We start from the raw sequence: 19,454 nt of genomic DNA, 5'->3' as shown, positions 1-19,454 counted from the left end.
AATGTTGATTAAGGACAAAAACTTTTCCCATTTAAAAGGAACGATTGCCGGTGCATCTAGCTACAGAAAAATGAATGACTTATGCATGCACGAAATTCAATTTTTATTTTTCCCATTATTAATGAGGAAGAATATTGGGCTGAAACGTTTGGCCGGTTATGTTCGGGTTAAGGGCACCGTGACCTCGTTGAAGTAAACCTCGTTGCTTGATTCCCACTGTGCCACTCTCTGGTTTGAAATGGGAGTAGCAATACGAAACAGCGTCAACTGCTACAAACGATTTCCTAATGACATGCTATTTGCTTTATTCACATCAATTTCATCGTAACTGTTTCTGTATTATATATCGTGTTAAGAGCAGCGTTGCGTCAACTACTTTGACGAAGGGCTGACGCTCGAAACTTCAGCTTTAAAAACTTTACGGCAGCCAATTTACGTTATCTACTCAGTTGATAAAACCAAATTATCTTGCAATTTCCCCCTTCCCTCCCCCCCCCCCCCCCACTCACTGATGCTGCACTTAAGTTTCCTTAGAGCTTACCCCCTTTGTTTACATGACACGGGTTGACTTTGTTGCTAATTACATTCTTAACAAACTGGCTGTTAAAGAATGTTAACTATTTTTGTGTTGTTTTACCAACAAAGATATGTGTTGTATTTGTTATTTTTTAGAGGGTCCAGCACTAAAGAGAAAACCAACTCCTCCAAAAGGATTTGTTGGTCTCACCAGTGAGGAAGAGATAGCTGAAAATGACGATGAACAAGAGCTTGTTACGGTCACGAAAGTCGTGGAAGAGGTACTAAGTGATTTATATGGTGACAGAGAAGTGGTTGTGTTAGGATTGAGGTGGCGAGGGTGGGGTTTAAACCACTCAACTAGGTGAGCATTAGTTTAGGTTCAAAGTGGAAAGAAACTGTTTAGGGTTCGCCAGTTCGAAGCTAAGTAACGTTTTGGAGAAAGTATGTGAAAAGACAAGTGTCATACTTTTGTATTGTTGTATTCACCGTCTCATCGCACAACTAGAAAATATTTCAGGCAGAGAAGCTTTTAACTATATGGAAAGCGGAGAGGAAAAAAGTCAGATTGTCAGTTATAACTTTGTTTGCTTATTTTCTTTGTTGCCTGGGGAAAGATTAAACAGTAAGCCTCGACTTGATATGCTCGATCCAGTTCTCCTGACACATGTCCAAACGAATCGAAAGTAGCTTATATTCTATTTCATGTTTGATGGTCTGTGCAGCTGGCGGTTTTGTGCGCAGCCTTTAAATAAAGCTGCAAAGCTGCAAGAGGTTTGGGACAGAAAATAGTGCGAAACGTATCCGCTGCTCGTTACGCAAATCCGCCGCCTTTCTGTCCATCGAGCACCCAAAAGTACATTGATTAAAGCTCCCATTTTTTAAATAAGAAAAACAGTCAGGGACAAACTTGGCAATGACTTGAAATACGGAGATTTTCCGGTTGCTCGGATTGTATTTAGCTATGTCTTGAGTATTGTTCTTTCCTCTGCAGATTGAATACACGATCCACCGGAACAACAAAGGCCTTGGAATCAATATTGCCGGTGGAAAAGGTTCGACTCCTTATATGGGAAATGACGAGGTAAGGGAGAAGATCATGTTTGATCACATTCGCTTCAGCCGTTTGAGTTTTTTTCTGTCGTTGAATTTCTGTTTTGGTGCAAAATACTTGGTGACTTTTTCTGACGTGGCAAAATTCATAATTTGTTTTGTTTCTTGCAGGGAATTTTTATCTCTAAAATTTCAGAAAATGGTCCTGCAGGGCAGGACGGGATACTTAAAACAGGCGACAAAATCATCAAGGTAACTCGATAATTCACAATAGAGTACGGCGCATGCTCTGTGGAGTTTATTTCTAAGAACTTTGATGGAGAAAAAGGGCCCTTACCTGGTGTAGAAAACGCAGTTACGTCACTCTATTGTTTTCATTGTTTTCATATTTCCGGTTGTGATGAAATTCTATTTGACGTATACTGACCTATACTTTCTACATCAAGTAAGAACCAGAAAAAGGCCCTTTTAGGTCAAGTACAGCAAACTGAAATTAAGAATAATGTGCTTGTTATTTCTCCGTATAATTTCACCCTTGAATCAAATGCAAAGATTATGACAATAAGGGAAATGATCACCAATTTAACAAACCCCTGATTGTCCAAAAAAACCCCAAAAATGTACATATCCTTGTCATTACCATAGGAAATGTAAAGAGAACAGTGAGGAGACTAAGAATGCTAATGTTGAGGTGAAAAGGGTCAAGAATTTTGCTAATGTGACATTTCTTTATACATTTGAAATAGGCTTTACGATATCTTAGCAACTAGAATACAACGTGTATTATTTCTTCTTTAGGTAAATGGAGTCAATATTTCCACCGCCACACACCATGAAGCGGTACATGTCTTGAAAAATGCTGGAAATGACATCCACTTAGTTGTAGTTAGAGAAAGGGAGGATCTGGAGAAAAGAACGGTCACCAAAACATCTCGAGAAAACCTGATGGCTTCAGAAGATGGTGATTTAATCGACGAAGCTCTGGAAGAGGCTTTCACTAAGGAGGAAGTGAATGAAGTCCACCAGGAGCCAGAACCTGAGCAACCGAAGGTGAGATTCATGGTGAAACTTGGCGTCTGTAATTGTCCTATGCAAGGGTGATTAACCCTGTGACTCCCAAGGGTGATTAGTATCTACTTTCTCCTTACAATATCAATGCTGAATCATACATTTGGGTCATGGGAAGAAAGGAAATGGTCACTAAGGAAGGAATCTTTTGGTTGGCAAACAAATTCTCCTTGTCAGCACCTTAGGAAATGTATAAAGAACAGTGTGGAGAATATGCATTCTGATGTTAGGGTATAAAGGGTTAATGCAACCGGTTCCCAACAGTTTACCGCCGCCCGTGTCATTGGTCACTTAGGTTATTATATTAATACTACCACTTGGTTATCGTGTTGTTATGTAACCGTGTTCACACTACAAACATAACAACACTTTGACTGTTTTGGTGTAACGCTGGCGTCGTCATGCCACTATGGGAATCAGGCTTTTATCCTCACTGCCTATCTGTCAAACCCCTTGACTGGAGGAGGAGAGAAACAGAACTTTGATCAGATTGTGTCATGTACTTGCAGGTGACTGAAGAACCACCAAAGGAGGAGACGAAGAAAGTGGGCGTGAGATTTGCTCCAGAACCTGAAATGGAGGAGATTCAAACGAAAACAGAGGTACTCTTGATGTCAATGAAACGTTTGCTTTCAATAAATGATACGCTCAGCATTTACTTACCGTGAAGCTAATCTAGGGCTTCTAGACAGATTTATTGTAAGGTTAATTAAAACTCTTTTATGAGGAGGACGGATATTTTGTTGGATTTGTGTTATTGATAGAGAAGGTTTTTTAAATTAATTTTGGGTTATAGAGAAAATGTCAGTTAGATATTTTTTAACTACGATTTTTAATTGATTGGCTTCCTAATTAAGATGAACATTATGTTGTAAGTGAGGGATTTTGTTCAACATTTTTATAATTTATAAATCATATTCCATCTATGTCTTCACAGAAAGAGACAATCACATTAAAGCGAGGAGGCGAGAAGGGCCTGGGGTTTAGCATTGCGGGGGGTCGTGGCTCAACACCTTACAAGGATGGCGACTCGGTAAATAGAATTTATTTAGTTCAAAGTTAATCATATTTTTAAACGTTAGTGGTACGTTGGTTTTAAATAATAATTTGTGCATAACCTCACAGATGATATGAAGGTATTTGTCTTCGCTATTGCCGGCAAGTGCACTTTTTTCAAACCTTCGGCAGAACGTAGGCATTGTTGTTGTTGTGGTTTTAATTCAACTCTCTGAGAATTTTGTTCAACAATTGTGTTTTATTTCAGGGAGTATTCATCTCGAAAATTGCTGAGGGTGGAACAGCTGAGCGGGATGGAAGACTCCAAGTTGGTGATAAAGTTCTTTCGGTGAGTCTTCGTTATTGACTTAGGTTGTTGGAACAATTTAGATAAGTAATCCAGGTTTGCTTTGGTATTTTCCTTTCTTCGGATTGGCCTACGTAATCAATTTGGTTTTGTTTAACGAAAATCAATCAAAAAGCGCTTTATTCAGTTGTGTAATGTAACCTGCCATCAGTTCACAGTGGAAAGTAGTCTTGTGATTGTTCTTGCCCCTTATTCTGTTCGGTCAAGTGGATCATTGTCAGTATTTAAGCAACTTCGCACGGACCCCTCCCTTAACCCAACATTAACACTAACATGTTGTCACTTGTGTGTTGTTGGGTTAGGAGAGGGGAAGGTGTTCAAGTTATCTTTGCCTTATTGCTTCTCCTTTGCCAGTCCCGTTCTCATTTTCCTTATCCTTGTTTTTTTTTTTTTCGCATTTATTTTTTTGTCAGATAAACGGCAAAGACATGAAAATCGCGCGACACGAGGACGCGGTGGGCATGTTGACAGGCGGCCTGTCGTACGTCACGCTTGTTGTCGTCCGTGAACGAGTGATAAATAAGAGAATGTTACCTCTCTCTAAACTGCAGGATCAGTCGATACTTAACAAGAGATTACCAACTAAGGTAAGCTGAAAGTCACTTCATCTCTAGCGTCTTAGTCACGCTCTTTTTTTTACGAATAGTTTCTGTATCTGGAGGTTTCGCATAACTCGCCTCCTACCACCTTTCTTAGTTCGCCACAAACGAGTTGAAAGATTAGAGTGGGGTGGGGTGGGGGCGAACTGGATAAAGTTGGTACCGGGCGAACTTGCGATTGGACGAAACTTCTTTAAAACATAGACTCGTGGATTCGCAGACAAAGATGCACACGCGCAGCGAGACTTGAAAAGTAATTAGCTGACAGAACATTTCTCTTTAGCCTGAAATGAACCACGTAACACCGGAGAAAGTAGCAGATGTCAACCACACGGACAAGAATGGAACCGCCGACCTGGATATTGAGGTTAGTATTTTGTATTGTCACTCAGACAGACTACTATTGTACGAGTGTTTTGTACAATTTCAAGCCGTTTAACCCTTTAACTCCTAGAAGTGATCAACATGTTACTTCTCCCGATAATCTACAAACATTATCCAGTAAACAGGTAATGAGAATTCTCAAACTTATCAGATAGAAGTTCTTATCTTGATCTGACGCCAAATTCTCGTAACCAATTTACAAGGAAATATGCAGCAACAAGAGGGGAGAATTAACAATCAGATCTTAGTTATAAGTATTTTGCTTAACATTGTTCATCATGAAGTCAATTTGGGTTTGTTTACAGGAAATCGTTCTCAAGAAAGGAAGCAGTCCCTTAGGATTTAGTATCGTTGGAGGTTCTGACCATGCCAGTCATCCCTTTGGAATGGACGAACCAGGAATATTTATATCAAAGGTAGGAGGTTATGGATCACTGTGCCATGCTACAGCAAATCATTTTGAACCCAGAGATCATAGTTAAACTTGTGATCTGATCGCTCCACATGTCTACAACAGTGTTATGTTCTTACGCAACAGTTGTAACGAAAGGTTTTTAAAGGGACAAGGCTTGTATCTAGTCGCCAGGATAAAATTTAAAAAAAAATTCCTTCCTCTCTTCAGACGTTCGTTTGCAAAAACCGGAAGAACTCTAAACAACCTAACTGGCTTCGCTCTGACGAAAGACTAACGCGCGAAACGTCAGATTTAAGAACTCTTTACGATGGCCAATTTTAATTATCAACTCCGTCGATATAACTAAATTATCTTGTAATGCCCTTCACCGACGCAGCAGCACGGTTTCTTTTTAACTTTTATTTCACTTTTTAATACTTCTATCTTGCCGCCTCTTGTAGATTGTTTCAAACGGAGTTGCCGCCACCACTCATCTGAGGGTCGGAGATAGAATAATGCTGGTAAGGAATCGATTTTCTTGATACATGCTGGTATTATTTGCTGGTCTGTACTAGGCGTTCAGTTTGTAAACGGTGCGTGATCGTAGAGTGCATTACAGTACAATACAAGACTTTATTTGACGGTGAACCATGCTTAGCTAATGGTCATAGCTTTTCGACTGAGTGTTGTAAAACCAAAACCGAAGTCCTCATATCAACCAATCAGAGTCAAGGGAGATATCACAATGAGCCATTGAGAATTTGAGGTGGAAACATTCTCTGCTCAAAGCGCGAAAAAAAAATGAGTGACCAAGTCGTGAGTGGTTTAAGTTTTGAATTCGCTTGGTTGAGAAATAGGCGCGAGTTTTCGGGAGAAGCTTATCATGAGCCTGTTACAAGAATAAATACATATTACATAACAACCTCTACTTTTGATTAATTAGGGGAGGCAGGCCAAGTATGTAACTCGTAAAACGACCCTCCTTTAGTATGGAATCGTGAATACACCTATTTCAAATGAAAGCGCGAATTTTTGTGCCATTAATTAGAGAAAGAGGTCTTTGAATGCGGCTGTTCCCTTCCTCGGTACATGCTCAGACACAACTGATTTCTTTTGTGACCAGATTGAATGGAATACTTGGATGTTTTGTTTGGTTGCTGGCTTAGTTTTGGAGTGGAGTCCGCTTTTCCAATTCTTTGTTTAATTTTCAGTCAGCTTAATGAGTTTGTTTGACTCCGGAAGTGACTCAGTTGATGTAAGAGACTCTATGATTTCAATGACTGTTTCAGTGCATGCATGCTACTTGCTATTTATACCCAAAATCGAAGTTTTATGATTGTATTTGGTAGACCGTTACGTTCAGAGCTAGGGTTCTGTTTAACTTTGTAAGTTTTTTTTCTCGTTGACACCAGGTTGTATGCGATCAAAAGTAGCTAGGGTTTCGTCAATTGTTGTCGGATTAATTTACTGGGAATGGAAATATAGGAACTTTTACCTTGTTCCAGCGCGACTCTCGATCCCAAAAGCTTAACCCTTTAACCCCTAAGAGTGACTCGCATCTAAATTCTCCCTACAATATCATCCCTAAATCACACATTAAGGTCACGAGAATAAAGGAAATGATCGCCAACTCAAAAAGCTCTCGATTGTTAAACAAGTTCTCCTTATCAGCAAGTTAAAAAACGTGTGGAGAACAGTATAGAGAATATGCATACTGATGTTCGGTTGTAAAGGGTTAAGCAAATTTCATGAAAGTGTCCTAAAGGTAAAGAATTAGCCTGAGTAGACGGAGTGTTAGACAGAGAACCCGCTGAATCCAACATCTAGATGTTTTGTTACAGTGGATAATGAAATCGTCTTGCCTGTCATGATTGATACTAGTACACGTCAGTCTTAAAGAGATTGTTGGTGGTGAAATAATTGAAATGAAGTGGAGTTTTTTAATTTGGTAGAACAGGAAATTTTTGTAGTCATTAGTGTCTGCATTCAAACAGTTTATTTTGTGGCTCCATGTAAGTGTTGTCAATAGAAAACCTATATTACTGATTATCATATAATGAAGTTTCTATTGATCGAGTACACAACAGTAAAACCTTTTTGCGTGCGTAAGTTTTAAGTAAAAAATCCAGTTGCAAAAGGTCAGAGTAAAATTGCTTCTCGTTTCGTGGAGCGTGGAATAAAGGTCTAGGCGCCTTCTGATATTGGAAGCAGGCGCATTCGGTGGCGAAAAATTAATGCCGACAAGTCTTGAACATCACGTGTAACCACAAGATGTATCTAATTTACTGAAAGTGAAGGACTCTCAAAAGAGGTGTTGTTCCTAGTGATCTTTCAGTGCGTGGGTTCTTGTTGTACAAGCAACCAGCCTCGGTTCGCACGCTTTCGTGTCAGAAAATGCCGCAGACAGTTAAAAAAAACGCCAGTTTCCGTGCTCAATCTTTTTTGTTAAAATAACGCTAATTAATCGGCTGAAAACCGCCGGCAAGCTCGTTGTCAAAGGGACCGCCATCACAGTTAAACACATGTGTCTAAAAGCATTCTTTTTACTTTTTTTTGTGAATACTGCTGCTAATATGTGTTTGATCGCCGACTATACAACTCCAAAGACCCGTCGGTTCCTCAAAGACGTCAGGTCGCTCGAAAGTGAACATTTATAGTGTTAAGCACCCCCATCGGGGTCATTAAATTGTTTACATCATAACCTGAAATACTTTGTCTCTGAAAAGAATCAATTCACTCGGGAATTGGTAGTGTTCGCTCGACTACATTACTTACGGTCGAGCTGTTTATTTAAGCTCTGTAACGTTGTCAAAGCAATCAGTGAATTGAAAAGCTGACGTAGAACAGTGTTTGTGAGCATTTTGGAAAAAGTATTGGAGACTAACCATCACAAGTGCTATGATTGGAGTGGATATAGTCAGAAGCTGGCCGTGCACGACTTCTCTGCGGAGAAAGGTGAATTGAGAGAAATAAACCTCTTGCTATGACTGCTTGGTTCTGCAAGTGTCGCTTTATAGTTTTTCTTGGAACTTAAGTCCATGGTTTTACTGAACTAGAAGCAATCGATTGATCTCATTTCCGTGCGGAAGAAGAATTAGTGTGCGAGGTTTTTTTCTTTAAGTAAATTATGTAATAAAAGCAAGTTTGAAACTTTTATACAAGTTTAAGATTTTTTCTCATTTCGTTCGGTCGATTTTTTTGGACAAACTAATCACTGTCTTCTTATTTTAAAGGTTGTAGATCTAGATTGACCTTAACACGAGTTGACCGTCCGTCATCTTTATTTCCTGTAATAGATGAAATTGTTTATTAGGAAATTTTTAATTTGGATATTGTAGGCGACAGACAGTAGTTCATGATATTTTCAATGGTTTTCATGACATCGATAATGAGGAAGGATTCGTATTTGTTTTTAAGGGTTTTAGGGTAGGCAATTCCGTGTTCGTCCAGCTCAATGAAAATCTGAACATAAAGTTATGAGTCTCATAGCGAAGCTGAGCATTTTTTAGAGCTCAGACGGTTTTCTGACTGATGAGTTCTTCATTTAATTTAGTGTGGATATGAAGCTGTCAATAAGTGCTTTGGGATGTCTGTAGAACGGTGCGTCTTGATTAGCAGTTAGTTGAGTAGATTTTTTTTCTCCAAAACCATCCAACGCTTTTGTTTGTCATAGGTAAATGGAAAAGACATGAGGAACGCTACTCATCAAGAAGCCGTGGCAGCACTGATAGCTAATGTTTCACTCATAAAACTTCTGGTCCGCCATGACCCACCACCTAAAGGACTTCAGGTATGCATAATTATTGTGTCTAACTATAATTAGTTACTTTCTCATCCCTCAACAAAGATCTAGCTGCTCACGGGGAAAAAGTTATCAAAATATATTTTCGCTATCTGTCAGCTCACTCACACTTTCGTGTTTATTATGTAATGAGTAAATAAAACAATTGTGTGCCGAAGCGTAACTTGTTTTTGTGGTCTTCGAAGGTAGAGTACGACCTCTGTCAAGTCAAATGCACTGTGCAAAACTCGTTTTGATTATTCAGCCATTAACTCCTTAAAAAGACAAAATTCCTTAGAGCTGTTTCGGCGGTTCTCATGCTAACGAAAAATAAAGTTTCATTCAGTTGATTACATTTGTGAACTTTCATTGTTTTCCGTAGTCTCTTGTGTAAGCCAGAGGTTTATTATAGTGAAAACGCTATCAATTTGCCGTGTTTATTTTACCAGTTTTAATGGAATTCTCTAAAAAGTATTCCTTTCGTCGTTTTCCGCACTTTTCAAGAGTTTTGTCACCCAGACACAGATATTCCTTCTCTGTTTTTCATATATTTATTAATACATCAAAGAAGGCCGGCACATCGCGAAGCCTTTTTACATCGACACCTTTGTCAGACACGCCTTGCATTTTATTCTTGCAAGCTACAATAAAAATCTGGGTGGTAGTTTGTTTTGAAGCATTATCATAGCTTTCAGTTTCATTGTTGCATTCGGGGTTCAGTCCGTGGTTGAACTTGATTTTAGCGTGTCTTGTTGGTCTAAAATATTTGTTTACAGAGCCATTTGTTGGGTTAATTGGCCGTCTAGCAGGCGGAGTTAAGTGATCTGGGTTAAGCTCTAGTGTTTTGTTGGATCCTAGCACTGTTGTCTGATGTCAAATCCTTTGAACCATGGCTATGATTCATTTCCATTTTCTCTCTTCTTGTGTTGGTGTAAATGTGCGAAAGTAGCTTAGGAGAGTTACTTAAAAGATCAGGTCTTGGGAAGGCAACAGATTTGAGATTGAATACTCCAAAGTTATCGTAGAGGAAATGTGTGAATGATTTGAAGGAGAATTTTGATCTGAACCATTCATACCCACAGACCTAATGAGCAAAGATTTACTTAATTTCTTTTCTTGGTTCCCACCCACTGACTGTGAATGAAGCCGTTGTTGTCTTCTCCGGAAGAAGAGTATTTTAGCTGAATACAATCGGAATTTTCTCTATCGTCTATCTTTTTTCTTTCTAGAAACAATAGACTTGTTTTTGCGAGCCCATAAAAAGCATCGAAACCGTAACTTAAAGGAATGAATGAGCGTACTAAGAATTTTTTTTCATAATTATTTGGTGACTTTGGATTTTAACATCTTGTTAGGATTTCATGTCGAAAAATTCAAGCAATAAACAACTGTTCCACTCTTTTTGCTTTGCACGCGCATATATGCGGTCACGTGACTCTCAAACAGACGGCGGCATGTTGGCTATCCATGTGTTAACCAATCAGAGATCAAGTTTGTGTCGATGACGTTCGTGAAATCTGCGTAATCAGACGACGATATGTTGTACGTCTGGTTGTGTCAAAGCTTTACTCAGCTGAATACATTTGAGACTTTTTACGTCTAATTCAACAACTACGTGTAACTCGGTTTTTTTTTCCTTCGTCAAAAATAGGAGGTCTACCTCCACAAAGGTCCAGGAGAGAGACTGGGTATCAGTATAAGAGGTGGCGCTAAAGGACACCCTGGTAACCCGTTAGACAAGTCAGACGAAGGAATATTCGTATCTAAAGTGAACGAAGGCGGTGTAGCTTACAAAGATGGGCGGCTTAAAGTTGGACAAAGATTGCTGGAGGTTTGTTAAGAAAATAGAAATAACGCCCAAATATTTACCTTTTGAATACTTTATATTGTATTTTTGTCTTTGCAGAGCTTTTTTTAGTACGTCAGATATTGAATTTTTTTTATTAACTACTATTTTCGTCTCTCAAAATTTTCTTATTATACTCCAGTCGAGCGGTACTGAAAAATCTGGGTTCTGAAAATGAAGCTAACTTTTCACGAATTTTATTTTATTGGCGTGTGAAACCAATTCATTAAGTATGTGGTGTTCGTACTTAAAGAATAGTATCTCATTCTGTTATACCTGTTCAGTAGAGTATACTTAATTATTTTTAAGTTAATCACTTTTTCTATCCTTTTGTTCCATGAAGTGACCTTTTTTGAGAGGCTCCTTTTATGCAGGTGTTCTTGTAAAGCGTTCAAACGCGTCCGGCTCTTTAGCCAATAATCACTGTGTATTCTTCTCATAAGGTCAACGGCACCAGCCTTTTAGGCGCCACACATCTGGAAGCCGTGCGATCGCTCAGAGGGATTGGGGATGATTTAACATTACTTGTTTGTGACGGGTTTGACCCGGCTGACGTTCCCGCGGGACAGCACGCGGCCTGGCAAGCAAGTCCCGTAGCGTCAATCAACTCTGGAAAATCACAGAGCCAGGAGTCCTTGGAACGAGACATCATCCCATCAAACGAAAGAGCGTACGATGACATTAGAAGAGAGATTAAAAGACAGGTTGGTGGAAGTTGCCTATTTATTCATTTTTGTTGATAAAGTAATCAATGCCTGCTTCGAAAAAAATATTGGAGAGAGGTGCTTCTATCTAGGCGGCATACTTAAGCAAGGCCAAATGTTCGCTCTGAGGAAGGGCTAACGCCCAAAATGTTAGATTTGAAACACTTTACGGTGGCCAATTTGCATTATTTACTCAGGTGATAATACCATTTTATCTTCTTATCAAAGCAGCACCACAGTTTCTGTAAAAACCTCCCCCCTTTTTTCATAAAGTACTACAATTGTTTTAGAGGTAGAATCGGGTTTTCTAAGAGAGTCAAGTCACGATTTGATTTTAATTGCGTGACACTGGCCTCTTATCTCGTCATGCTATGAGTATTACTTGCCGTAGTGACGTGACGGCATTTTTATCGCACCTCTTTTGGCGTGGGGTCAAAACTTAAACATCAACTCAGTAATCTCGGAAACATTTTGGAAGGGAAAACATACAGCCCAAAGGCTATTTATGGTCAGTCTTTCTTGTTTTTATGTCACACTAGTACTTACATGATCGTGATTAAAGATCTGTAAGAGATCTCTGAGGCTATCAAATTAAGTTTTACAGTAGCGAACGATTGAGTTTAGAGGAGGTCATGTTTCGGCAATAATAGTTATCAGAAAGTTTTCTGCTGGCATCTTTTTCTTTGATTTCCAAAGGAATTCTGATAATTCTCGCCCATGAGCTCTGAACTGAGCAAACGCTTAATAACTATAACATTTTGTCGAGCACTCGTTTCTGATTTTCTGTAAATCCCGTTTTTTTACAAGAGATTTAAATGATTATGTGTTGACGTACATGAAGGGTATTTCCCCTTCAAATGTATGCTTCCCTCTCTTTTTAGTTTAAGGAATGCCTTCATGCAGATCTTGATTTTGCCTGCATTAAAGAATTTTTTTTTAGGTGAAACATTTTTGTGCAAGGAAAAATATGGTTTTCATGTAAATTGTTTGAAATGCTTAGGTAATCCCCTTAATCGGATTGAATATAAACTCTCTTATAAAGGGTTCATTTGTTAAATTCCGAGATTAAGATTTCACATGCTTGGTGGCTAATCTTGTAATGGAGGGATTTGAAAAATTCGAGATATTTTCTCATTACGGAAGCGTAAATTTAACACTGAATCGTCAAAAGGGAAGTGAATGCGCTCTATATCTTCGGACTGCTAGTACTCACCAGAAGTGGGGGGGGGGTAGTGGGGGAGGGGGGTTGACAGAAGATTCAGACGGGCTATGTCTTCACTGGCGCTAGAGAGTTTCCGAAGAGAATTTCGCTTTGCTATTGAACTGAGAAGTTCTTAGGGAAGAAAATTTTCCTCTTCGATAAAAAGTCATTTTAACGGTGCGTGAATGTTAAACCCGTAAACAACGCAAGAAAAATTTGTAAAATACACGTAAGTTTTTTAGATTCCTAGTTAATCCCTTTTGCAAAAGCATTTTCCTCCTCTTCTACGTAAGACAGCTCGATAAAATAAACGTTATAAAACTGAAAGTGTTTTCTTTTTGGCAAATACATGTTACATCTTCTTGGTGCTTCGAATGAATGAAATATCTGTTACTCTGTTTAAAGTGACTCAGGAGACGTTTTGCAGTATTCAGACTTGTTAATGATGACAGGCAGGCTAAATTTTATTTCCTAAAGTACTTAACTTTATTGAAAAAGGCTTATCGAAGCTTTTTAAATGTGTGCACTCGGTTAGCACTTAAGCCACTCATTTGTTCAACGAACATAGGGATAGATATTGAACAAAAGGAAACCTTGAATGATAATTAACAGCTCTGCGAGAATTTAAAGGAGAAAGAAAGTCTCTAGTTTTCTTTTATAACTGATTCTTTAGAGTTTGGAGAAAGGAGTGTCTTTGCTCTGCACTCAATAGCGTTTAGAGATGGTAATGAATAATTTCTTATAAGAACTACTGGAATGGTTTTGTCAAACGCGCTTGTTGATCTAAATTTCCATTCTCTGTAACAAGAGACCGACCTCTAATATTAGACCTATTGCAGCGAGCGTGCCAACTACATTGTCTGAAATGCAAATCACTCCATCGCAAAACCAATCACCAAATCGAATTGTGTCCATTTACGGAAGATTTTCAATTATTTTTCAGTCTTAAAAAACACTCTCGACTATTTCTTCGTCATTTTCCCGGTTTATTTTATTTTCTTGGGATTACCTGTGTATCAAATAGTCAATTTCGTTGGCGTATTTGATTTAAGTCAACAATCGTTGTGACGTGTTCGCTGCTCATAAAGCTCTTCTTTGTTTGAATATAATGAACAAGTGACATGTACTGGGTTGGTAAGATGCTCCAGGCTCTATATTAAATCGCTTGTTAAGAGCAAGTTGCTCTCAGATTTTGAAGTGTATTGAATGATACTGGATGACAATCGATCGAATACATAGCTCTGACGTTATAAAATGGCTAAAATTGATATTATGTCAATTCTACAACAGCACGTCAAGGACAAATTGGTACTTTTTATTTCGCTCGGTTGTTCGTGTGTAGTGGTTATTTTGTACGTTTGATGTTGGTTTTTGCCTTATTTTTACCCCCATGTTGGTTAACTGCAAGTTGACATCAACCAAAAAAGCCCTTTGTCATTTCATCGTCTCCCAATTTACGAGAGAAGTTCAAGTGTAGCCGTGTTTAATTGCTATATTTAAGAACTGTTCCTCTGTGTTTGCGTAGGAATATAATTTATCCCACTTTGACTCCAGTTTTCCTTCGAAGCGTCCATGCCCCTCTACTCTTCAAAAGGCATTTATAAATTGGTATTTTAACTTCCATTGTTGTTGTTTTTTTATTAGGAAGAAGAGGCTAGAAAGGAAACCGAACGGTGGGAGAGAGAAGAACAGGAGAGACAGGTTAGTGGACCGTCGATTACATTGTTTCTCGTGGGTGGTACTTTTAAGTGGCTGTCAGGAGGTTACGCTTCAGTTCTTTCGATTTGTGGTTATATTTCGCGCGTCATTTGCAGTTTTCATTCGACTTCCTCTCTTCGTTGTTCGTCAGACAACAAAAATATCTCTATCTGTTTGAGCTACCTTCTTCGCTTTGATGCCTCCACGCGAAATGTTTGCCGTCTGTTTGGTGGGCTGTCGATTTCGAGGTCCTTCGGAGGTAACACTGACTGCTGTTATTATTTTGTTGTAGATCGGTAGCGGTAGTGAGAACCACCCTTTAGCCCTTGCAGTGAGGTTTATTTTGTACACGTGAATTAATCGATAGTCGAAATCGGTAATAGTGTAGTTCACAAGCTGTGTTCTCTATTGAGTTCGATACATCTGTTAAAAAAAAAAAGAAACCTTTCGGTTCTTGTTACAAATTGTGCTGAGGATGCATGGGTATATTTCTAGGGAATCGTCAGATTTTAGTTTCTGTTTGCTCAGAATCGCGGTATTGTTTTCACAAACAGTCGATTCTAATGGTCACCACTGGCTGCAGATAATTATAAAGAGATTGTAATATTGTGAGAACGTGGGATGATTCCAAACACGTTCGGATAGTTGATTTCACAAAGTTTGTATTCTGGTTTAGGAGTGTCATTGATTGGTGTGTTTTGCGTGACAAGAACCGTGAAACTTCGAAATTTATATTCATGTTTTGTTCGATCGTCTGTGTGCATACAATTTTGTCAGCAGCGTTTATTTATTTTATTTCTCGCCAAATTTTGTCCATTCGTACTTCTGTGATTGTCTAAGACAGTGATACTCATTGCTCCCTTTTTTTCTACATCGGCGTTTAAAGGTTCCTTGTGTTAAATATTTGAACATTGCTTTTACTTTCTCTTCGTGAATACTCCTGATTTATTCAAAATTCCCTTAAATTGTCGTAACATTTTGTATTGTTTTTTGCGAAGATCAAACGAATTTGATCATTAACGAACAATATATTTTACGATGACAAATGAGGTTTTCAACATTAAGGGCTAAGATGATTTTCTCGTACATGTGACGTATTTAACAAGTAGGGAGTCAAGTTTGAATACTGAAAATGAACACTATTAAATCACGTTTCTCAGTAATGGGACTTTCTATGTTCACAAAATATTTCGTTTTCCTCGTCTTTAGTCATCTTTCGCTTTCAACTGAACTTGAAGTATCCAAATAGAAGTTTTCGTATTCATGTTGATATCACTGTACTTTGTTTATTTACACAGCAGTTGTGTTTAACTGTGAATTGCATGACGACATTCTTATATTAATTATCATGTTAAGATGAAAAATTAACGAAGAGTACTCAACTTTTATCTCTGAAATATCGAACAAGTGTTGCAGAACGCAATTTATTCAAGTGAAATATGTGATATTTTGTAGTTAGCTTACGTGACAAAAACCTATTTCTCTGTTTTCATGGAGATGTTTGGTAGTATTTCTGTTTTCATGACCGTTGGTTAGTTGGTAACATTGCTTCTGTTGTTTTCCAGGAAGCTCTTCGTAAACGTCTTGAAGAAAGCAAAGGAGCCGGTGAAGAGAAACTTGTAAGATATATTTTTTCCTGTTCTGATCCGTTCTATACACCTTTATTGAACGTCGCATAAAAAATTTCTAGTTGTCACTATCCGGCCGTACGAAGTAGTAACTTGTATCTAAGTTAAAGAAAATCACACACGTTTTCAAGAATGTTAGAGTATCACATCAGATTATGCTGTACTATTCTTGGCCAATGGTTTCCTAACTATTTCGCAACCGTTATCTTTGGCATTTATTTACAAAACGGTTGTTGCCCTTAATTTGACCTTGAAAAGTTAGCTCGCCAAGCATAAATCAAGAAATAGACTTGACAAATGGAAAAAAAAATGAATAATAAAATAAATGAAGTGGCTTCAGCACTTTCCTAATGGTTTGAAAGAGTATAATAAAGAGTTTATGGTTCGAAACACACCGAAGTAATTACCGTGGGAAGAAGCACTGCGGTTTGCGTAACTTCTTTGCCAATGATTTGCTTCAACGGCTCCAAACAATCATAGGGCACAAGGTTAAGATATGGTTGAGATGTGGTTTGCAGGCTTTATCCCTGTTACGAAACATGTCTGATTTTGGGTGTTGCAATGATTTTAAAGTTTCGCGCGAAACCCAAAAAAGAAAAAAAAATCACAGAGGCTACTTTACCCACGTATAGTAACGTCACAATAGGCCATTGTCTGTTTCTAGTCTAATAATTCCGCTACTTCAGGAGCACAACAATAAAACTGTAAGAGGCTGTTTACACATTTTTTATTTTTAACCCTCGTGTTTTTCCCTTGTTTCAGGGTCAAAACAGAGCTGTTACAGGTAAATAATATTTCCTTGTAGAAAAGAATCATTTTTCCAAGGATCTGAGTGTGTTTCCTTTGAATGCTACTTAGATATTGCACAACCTCTTTAATCCTTGTTACATCTTGAATTAGAGCCTATATCAGTTGATTTCATAACATTGCAATCACTTGTGAGTTTATCTTCACGCGTTTGTTTTAAGACAAGTAATCCCGCCTTGACAAATCGTTGTGTCTTTTGATTTCCTAAGGATTGGAACATGCCAATAGAGACGCTGAGGTAGCTGAAAAGATGAACATCGATCACAAACTTCAAAACAGCGACATAAACGCGTCCTCTCCGCAGTCGCCAAAACGCACCTTGACCGCGGCCGAAAGACGTGCGCTAGAGGCAGAGAAGCGCGCAGCCATGAGACAACAGCGCATGCGCGAACTCGAAGAAGACGCTATGAAAGCGCAAGTCGTTATTGCCCAGGTGAAGGCAATGTCCGCCTCTTCGCTCGAGACCCTCGCGATCAATTCCCCGGATGCGGAAAGGAAAGCCAGTGATAATGAATTTCACGACAGTAGCTCTGGAGGTCTGGGGCGGAGGTCCAGCGGCTCATCAACAAAATCAACATAATGCAGTGTACAATTTACACAGAGAAGTATTAATCATGTGACTGGAAATTCTCATTCAGGTTCTTAATGACCTAGAGACTGGAATGAGATATGCAGAATGAAAAGGAGCCCTGGGACGGGTCTGTTTCCGTCGAGGACATGTGAGATGATTGTTGGAGAACCAAAAGACTCGCGAATCTGAACATTTTAATTATTTTTAAGTACTTACTTTTATGTTAGTAAGTTTAGTTTACAACGAAATTTACTTGTAACATATAGCTTCTATTTTAAATCGTGGAATTTTTAAGGAGTAACTTAAGATTTCTTTTCAAATTGAAAAGAAACCAAAGTGAATTACCAAGAAGTTATCCTTTTTTCAGTTACAAGGGATCAGACAAAGAAAATTATCAAAGAGTTTGGGAGTTTTATCGGACCTAGCGAGTTCTTATCGTCTATCAAGGTTTTAAAAGTCGGGATTCGGATAATTTTGTTTTATTTTACCTGTAAATGTTTTAGTTAGAGAAGATAGATTTTTTTAGATAAATGAAGAAGGAAGTTTGTCGCCGAGCGAGCGCTCCGCCTGAATTTTGTTATTTTAATTCTATTTTAAATCTCCGTTTTTGCGCATTTTACCTGCTAAATTTCTATCGTGAACTTTCATTTCCTAATCCAAATGTGATATCGATTTATAGAATGTATTTTTTATTTTAAACATGGAGTGAGTATGTGAAGTGAAAGTCCTGTTTGGCACTCAAGTGATTTCCTCAGAAAAAGGTCACTATCATCTGTTTTCTTGAGCGAATCTGAAAGCTCAAACACTTCAAACTCGTGCTTGTTTTTAAAGGAATCGTGTTCAAACAGCTCTTGAAATATTACAGACTACAGAAAATTTAAAAAACTTACAATTTACAAACTGTCTTACGGTTACGATATTTCATTGCTCAACTCTGTTTGACACGTTTGCTTATTAATGATAGCGGTGTTAGATTTTGGAGATGTTTGTCCTCAAGTTTCCGCATTCAAGTTGTTATCGATATAAATACTTGTCATCTATTTGTACTTGTTCCTGTCACGAAAAAGCATCCCGTTGACGGGAAATCGTGCTCAAACATTCCTCAAACCTGCTTCGTGTGGTAACGCAGTGCGTTTAGGAGGCATGGCAAGACCTTCCAAGGTAGCTAAAGTAGCAAGCATACTTCACCTGATTCAAATTTTGATATTGAGATCTGTGGCCTTATTCTTGAGTAGAAAATAAAAACAACTTATCATTAAGTCTTAAATCAATGTAGATAAGTATTTTGGATCTTTGTACAGTATAAAGAGCTACCTTAAAGCCTGGATACAATTTATAATTCTCCTTTCTTTCCCTTGTGCATTTGTTCAAGGTAAAGTTGGGAGAAATTTAACATACATAATTACCTGATTACTCAAGTTTTAATGATATTTTGAACAAAATAGAATTGGAACCGTACTCTGGGTTTAGGGGTTACGTTTGTAGAACACATATATAAGAGTCGGCAAGTGTCTTGAGATGTAACTTTCATCATTTCCTTAAGAATTTGTTATATTTCTGATTACTCCCCATGGTTGGAGCATCCTCGCTCCCCGGTCTTTGTTGGAGTTAAATGAAACTGGGGCCGGGGAACAAGGCTTGCATTTAATGTTAATATCTCTGTGCTGTCTGTAATATGGCGCTTAAAGAGTTTTATAAATATACAGACCATTTAACAGTGCCTATCCTGTTTGGTTTTTGTTCCTTTCTTGCGGTTTGTGAGGAAATCCAAAGGAAGGGAAATCCCAGGACGCTTTATTTTACCAGTTGTGAACGTCACAGTTACTTTGAATCTACTGCAA

General features: G+C 38.4%; 1 protein-coding gene across 2 annotated transcripts in view; it reads left to right on the top strand.

Moving 5' to 3' along the window:
• Positions 1–19,333, top strand: part of LOC131784452 (protein scribble homolog) — a 38,035-nt gene extending 18,702 nt beyond the window's left edge. The window contains exons 20-37 of one of the 2 annotated variants that reach the window (XM_059101255.2): positions 673–797; positions 1,511–1,600; positions 1,741–1,821; positions 2,368–2,619; positions 3,147–3,239; positions 3,575–3,670; positions 3,902–3,982; positions 4,552–4,587; positions 4,883–4,966; positions 5,289–5,399; positions 5,839–5,898; positions 9,051–9,167; positions 10,810–10,989; positions 11,448–11,708; positions 14,554–14,610; positions 16,173–16,226; positions 16,998–17,019; positions 17,252–19,333. In XM_059101255.2, coding sequence (XP_058957238.2) covers positions 673–797; positions 1,511–1,600; positions 1,741–1,821; positions 2,368–2,619; positions 3,147–3,239; positions 3,575–3,670; positions 3,902–3,982; positions 4,552–4,587; positions 4,883–4,966; positions 5,289–5,399; positions 5,839–5,898; positions 9,051–9,167; positions 10,810–10,989; positions 11,448–11,708; positions 14,554–14,610; positions 16,173–16,226; positions 16,998–17,019; positions 17,252–17,622 — 2,171 coding nt within the window. In that variant the 3' untranslated portion in view covers positions 17,623–19,333. Of the gene's footprint in view, positions 1–672; positions 798–1,510; positions 1,601–1,740; positions 1,822–2,367; positions 2,620–3,146; positions 3,240–3,574; positions 3,671–3,901; positions 3,983–4,413; positions 4,588–4,882; positions 4,967–5,288; positions 5,400–5,838; positions 5,899–9,050; positions 9,168–10,809; positions 10,990–11,447; positions 11,709–14,553; positions 14,611–16,172; positions 16,227–16,997; positions 17,020–17,251 lie in introns of both variants that reach the window. The other variant, XM_059101254.2, reaches the window with a different exon arrangement.
• The last annotated feature ends 121 nt before the right edge of the window (positions 19,334–19,454 follow it).

Source organism: Pocillopora verrucosa, chromosome 5 (assembly GCF_036669915.1).
Source record: "Pocillopora verrucosa isolate sample1 chromosome 5, ASM3666991v2, whole genome shotgun sequence".
NCBI lineage: Eukaryota > Metazoa > Cnidaria > Anthozoa > Scleractinia > Pocilloporidae > Pocillopora > Pocillopora verrucosa.
The sequence above is the reverse complement of the archived record's forward strand: the minus strand, read 5'-3'. Positions and strand labels throughout refer to the sequence as shown.